General features: G+C 37.7%; 1 protein-coding gene across 2 annotated transcripts in view; it reads left to right on the top strand.

Annotated features, from left to right (window-relative positions):
* Positions 1-6,000, top strand: part of arhgap45a (Rho GTPase activating protein 45a) — a 35,964-nt gene that overhangs the window by 17,760 nt on the left and 12,204 nt on the right. For both annotated transcript variants that reach the window (XM_039661085.2, XM_039661084.2), the window contains exons 9-15: positions 1-78; positions 422-502; positions 595-759; positions 2,117-2,254; positions 5,128-5,318; positions 5,400-5,497; positions 5,622-5,723. The exon at positions 1-78 is cut by the window's left edge and continues 33 nt beyond it. In XM_039661085.2, coding sequence (XP_039517019.2) covers positions 1-78; positions 422-502; positions 595-759; positions 2,117-2,254; positions 5,128-5,318; positions 5,400-5,497; positions 5,622-5,723 — 853 coding nt within the window. The remainder of the gene's footprint in view (positions 79-421; positions 503-594; positions 760-2,116; positions 2,255-5,127; positions 5,319-5,399; positions 5,498-5,621; positions 5,724-6,000) is intronic.

Here is a 6,000-nt window from a genome sequence, read left to right as displayed (position 1 = left end):
GCTCTCGAGCAGGACTCGGAGCAGAGCTGCGGTTTACAGCAGACCACAAACAACGTTTACACACACTCTTTTCTACAGGTACAACACCTGCAACACACATTACAGCAAGACGACAGTGTGAAAATAGTGGTGAAGCGGAGGAATGTCTGGGTCACATTTCAGTCGTAAATCAAAATGTTTATAAATCTGTTTTTAAATATTTTTAGAATACAGTAAATATTGTATTGACATGTATTATATATTATATTTAAATTATAAATATAGAGCCTGATTTTTGGTGTGCATTATTTCCCAGATTACACTTTAATTTCTCATTTCTAATTTGAGTTTTGCATGATGTAAATGTGCTCTTGGCAGGTTTTGTGAGATTTACCTTAGTTGGTCTGATAATAAAAAATTAAAAAACATTTCTCTCGTTCAGCCCATGACACAGCGGAGACAGGAACACGAGAAGAAGCGCAGAGACATTAAAGAGCAGTGGCAGAGAGCCAAGAGGAAACTGGTATAGATTCAGTCCACCCTTTAACTAACTACACAACTCAACTAAACCCTGCTAAAATATGCCAGTTAAATATGTGTATTTGTGTTCATTAGGCCGATGCCGATAGTAACCTGCGCAAGGCACGTCATTTGTACGTGAGCCGCTGTGAGGAGTACGAGAGAGCTCGGACAGTAGCCAATAAGGTTGAAGAGGAACAAAGTGGAACCACTAAAGCTTTGGACAAGAAGAGACGACTAGAAGAGGAGGCACGCAACAAGGTCAGCGAGCTCAAACAGGAAACATGAGCTAATGTCACACATTTGCTTGTGTTACTGTGTTTTTGCGGTCACTTGCAGGAAACCAACATTTTGTTAAATGAATTCATATTAGACTCTTATATTTTATTTTTGTCATAAAATTTGATCATTTTAATTATTATTCTAATTTTTCTTTGCGATCTTGTAACATTTATTGCACAAAATCAGATGAAGTCAATACAAGTCTATTTTCGGATCATAGGATTTTCATAGTATTTTTTTTATGATGCAAAAAACGCTGATGAAGCCCAGTGGGCCGATACGCGTTGGTGTTTTTAATGGTTTAGCCCTCGATCGTATAATAAAGGCTTTTTTACTTTTGTAACCCTGAGTGCCTGAACTTGGATTTCTTTCCAATTTTTATGCCTTTAATTTATGTTTTAACTTAAACCTTAAATATATATACATATTACAGTAATTGGAATCACCACTAGAAAAACCACCAGACTAATAAGTTTTATTAAGTATTAGAGTAAAAAATGTCACATGAAAGTGTCACAATGCAATGAATGTTTTTTAAAGGAGTAGTTCACTTTAAAAAAAACTTTTGCCGATAATTTACTCACCCCCATGTCATCCAAGATGTCCATGTCATTCTTTCTTCAGTCGAAAAGAAATTAAGGTTTTTGATGAAAACATTCCAGGATTTTCTCCATATAATAGACTTCAATGGGGTCCAAACGGTTCAAGGTCCAAATGAGAGTTTCAGTGCAAACTGTTCAAAGGGCTTTAAACGACACCATATTATGGGTCTTATCTAGGACCCTTCGAGTCATGACTCGAAAAAAGATTCGTTCATTTTGATGAACGAGTTCGAACGGGAGAGTCACGAACGCGCATCACAGAACAGAGCAAGGCGAGCATTTGTGCTTATAAAACTTAAACTTTGTTATTTATTTTTTCAAATGAGCGCTCGTTTCGCTTGATAAGACCCTTATTCATCGTCTGGAATCATTTAAAGCCCTTTGAAGCTGCACTGAAACTCTCATTTGGACCTTGAACCATTTGGACCACATTGAAGTCCATTATATGGAGAAAAATCCTGGAATGTTTTCGTCAAAAACCTTAATTTCTTTTCGACTGAAGAAAGAAAGACATGGACATCTTGGATGACATGGGGGTGAGTAAATTATCAGCAAAAGTTTTTTAAAAGTGAATCCTTTAAGCAAAATTTCATTGCTCACTTGTTTTTACTTTTAAATTTTCATAATAATTAAGGCGACTAATTAGTTTTCATGATATAACCCATTTAAGACAAGCAAGCTAGGGGAAGGACCATGTGAAGTCTTAGTGTGTGTGTGTGTGTGTGTGTCCGCAGGCGGAGGAGGCCGAGGCGACGTATCGCACCTGCATCGCGGACGCCACGACTCAACAGCAGGAGCTGGAGGACATGAAGGTGAACGTGCTCAAACAGATCCAAGAGCTCATCAGACAGACAGACCAGATCCTGCGAGCGGTGAGAGATTTGCATCAGCATTCAATTCACTTTTATTGTAATGCAAAAAAAAACAACAACTCCATTCCCATTGTTTTAAAGGTGCGTTGCGCAACATTTCGTGTTAAAAATAGCCGTTTTTCTAACCCAGACATGCTTAAACAATGAGCCCTTCTCTGATCACTGCGATCGCCTCTGTAATCCTGTACAGTAAAATAAATAAGAGGGAAATAAATAAATAAATAAAAAAAAATATGTGCGTTCACGCTCGCCTGGCTATGTCTGCAAGTTTGTGTATTCACCGCCATTCTCTGAATCAGCGAAGACAACTCGAGCGACAAAACTTTAGTCAACTTACAAAATAATAATTTATATTGTTCATGAACGTGTTTCCATAATAATACAATCATAAGTGGATACATAAAACAGTTCAACATGGAGATATATGGAAACAAAAACCGAAGTTTTTTGTGTAAGTGTGTAATTTACTCAAATGCCTTTCCTTTCATATATTTAAAATGACTTGCAGATTTATAACTTTATGACCTCTGAAGACATTATGACTGTAACAAAAGATGTGTGCGGCTGATGCTCCTTTGGTTATGAACATCTCGTGCAAGGGTGCGTGTCTGTGTGTGTGTGGTCCACACCTCAGGTTGCAGTTTCGCTTGTCGCCAGAGGGGGCGTAGTTCTGCAAAAACTCAGAGACTTGCGCAATGCACCTTTAAAATTAAAAAAAGTGATATTGTTCCCAAAAACAGTATGCTATCACACACTTACTGTAAACCCAAAGTATACTTCAGCTGTCGGTGATCCGCGCACTGTCCACATGATGTTTTCATTATCCCATAAGTTTCATAGGCCCATTTCGATAATTACTGTATTGACTTATCGCACGATATATATGGAAATGACCGCGATACGTTTTGGTGACGTGATATATTGCCCATTGTGTTTACATTCGTGTTTGTTAATAGAGCCAGACCGATATATCGGCCGGCCGATATTAGACATTTTCCAAAATATCGGTATCGGCAGTTATAATGGCAGATAAATGAATATTTCAAAAATAAAATAAAAACGGACAAACCTCGCTTTAATCATCTCTCCTTGGCCTGTTATATTGAAAATGTATGTTTGATCTATGATGTTATCTATTGCTAAATTATGGCTCATCATAGACTAGCTAACCACAAAGTTAGCTAATGCCACTATCATCAGTGGAAGACCGCTAACGTTAACATTAATGAGCTTGGAAACCACAATGAACTTTTTCTGCCTAATTAAAGTAATGATTACTGTATTTATAACTAGCATATCTCTAGTTACAGTCCCTGCATTGTAAAATGTAAGTTATACTTGCGAGGAGTGAACATTTAGAGATCGAGAAAAAGTATCAAACGTATCTTGTGCAGAAAAGTTCGCTTTTCTTTTACACACGTGTGTGAAATCCAACAATATTTAATAAAAAAAAATATCGGCCGATATATCGGATTTTAAAACCCAAAAATATTTGTATCGGTATCGGCCTTCAAAATCCTTTATCGGTCGGGCTCTATTTGTTAACATAAAAATTAATTACACAAGCATTTATCAGCAAGTGCGGAGGCAGGGCTCAGTTCGCATCTCCACACACACACACAGAGCAGACAGTGAGAAGGGAACTGAGTGTGTGTGATTACCTGCGTCTGTCATTCTTCATGTCAAGTCATATATTTGTGAAAAAAAAATCAGTTGTCAGAAGATGAGAGCGATATCTTTGTCGTAATATCCTTTCAACGTTTAAGGGGATTTCCCATGACATCGATCTCAAACTGTCACCGTCCCACAGGTGGGACGCTTGCCATTATATTTTTAAAACAATAATATCTTAGAAATGATGATATTGACAAACTATATATGATTTGAAAGCTTACAATCTCTAGTTTCCATATGTGGTGACTGATTTTCAAAATAATTTACACAGGAGCCGTAATTTATCAATTTGCAACAAGAATATTTTCATACTCAGAAAGCGTGTTCAGACCTTTATTTTGAAATAGCAAAGAAAAATCATGAAAAAAAGTTAGAAATCTCAGTTTGATTTCATGCCAAGAGTTCAAAAGATAGCATCCATTCAGAAATAAAGGAAATGTTTTAAATAATACGAAAAAAAAAAATAGGTTCACCATTTGTGTTATGGCAATAAGCTATAATTCTTTGTATGTGATTCCTAGAGGTTGAATTTATATCAAAATATGCCAAACTTCCCATACTACTTCTGAATAGGATTTCTACTTCATAAATCGTGTGAAATTTGTGAAAATAATGGTTCAGATCACTCAAAACACATATGGAAATGGAGGCGCCCTTATATGGGCAGTAATGGAGTCTGGTTGTGCCCTAGTGGAAGCGTTCGGTACTGCGCCCAAACTAAATCTCACTGAAAGCTCATTCTTTGAGATATCAACCTAAAATTTTAAACATAACTTGTTCAGATTTTTGGCTTTGATTTTTCTGCAGTTTTAGAGTAGCCCAGGTTTTGAAAATATATATTTTATATAAAATATGAATAATTATTTTTTTTACATTGTACATTTCCATAAACTCAAACTTCTCTAACTTTTTTTCTGTTTCACTTTCTTAATTTATTTCACTTCGACAAAAATCTGCCGAATGTCTTCTTTAAAACAAGACCAATCTTATGTCTATATTCCAAAGCATTCTTAAATTACAACCATTTAAGTTTGAAATGTGCATTTCCGTGTCTATTCAAAAAAGGGTGGGGATGCTTCAAGTTCATTTCTGGAAAACCGAACCGAAAGCCTCGTACCGAACCGTTTAAAGCTTGATTCATGTGGTCAAAATGATTTCGTGTTTTTGGTGTTTAACGCATCCTCTTCCTCACTGTCCAGTGCACCATCTCGTACTATCAGACGATGCATGTTCAGACGGCAGTGCTGCCGGTGCATTTCCAGACGCTCTGTGAGAGCTGTAAGCTGTATGACCCGGGTCAGCAGTACGCCTCGTACGTCAAAAACCTGCAGCTCCGCACAGACCTGCCCGTACAGTACCAGTTTGAGCCGTACTCTGCCTCCAGCCACCAGTAAGGGCAACTCCTGCCCTGTTAAAACACATCATTGTTTATGGGATGTTGGCACACTGTAATCATTTTTATCCTAATCAGGCATGTTCGAACCCGGAACAACAGCTCTGAAGCTCCGCCCACCTCAGAGGAGGCAGGATTTGGAGAAGGGGGCGTGGTTAAACAAAGACGAGGTCAAGGTCCGTAAACGCACAACATATGTTACCTTCTCAGTGTGATTTTTAATCATTGCAGTCACAATATTTATGGTATTTGATGTCAGAATGAATAGAGTGATCATGTGGATGTGATTTGTCATTGCAGGGAGAGACCATCATCAAGCTCACAAGTCCTGGCCGTCCACACTGAGTGACACTGACAGTGTTGGTCCAGGAAGTGGACTGGGTTCCCCGACCTCCAGCACAGGTACGAAACAAAACCAGATCAGTTTACTGTGTTCTTGACCTTTCAGCATTATTACAGATTATTTCCATTACAAGTGTTGAATTATTTTGCTCAAACAGTGAAACATTTGTATTAAAGGAGTAGTTCGCTTTTAAAAAAAAACTTTTGCTGATGATTTACACACCCTCGTGTCATACAAGATGTCCATGTCTTTCTTTCTTCAGTCGGTTTTTGAGGAAAACATTCCAGGATTTTCTCCATATAATGGACTTCAATGGGGTCCAAACGGTTCAAGGTC

Source organism: Pimephales promelas, chromosome 5 (assembly GCF_988280905.1).
Source record: "Pimephales promelas chromosome 5, fPimPro1.hap1.1, whole genome shotgun sequence".
Lineage (NCBI taxonomy): Eukaryota > Metazoa > Chordata > Actinopteri > Cypriniformes > Leuciscidae > Pimephales > Pimephales promelas.
The sequence above is the reverse complement of the archived record's forward strand: the minus strand, read 5'-3'. Positions and strand labels throughout refer to the sequence as shown.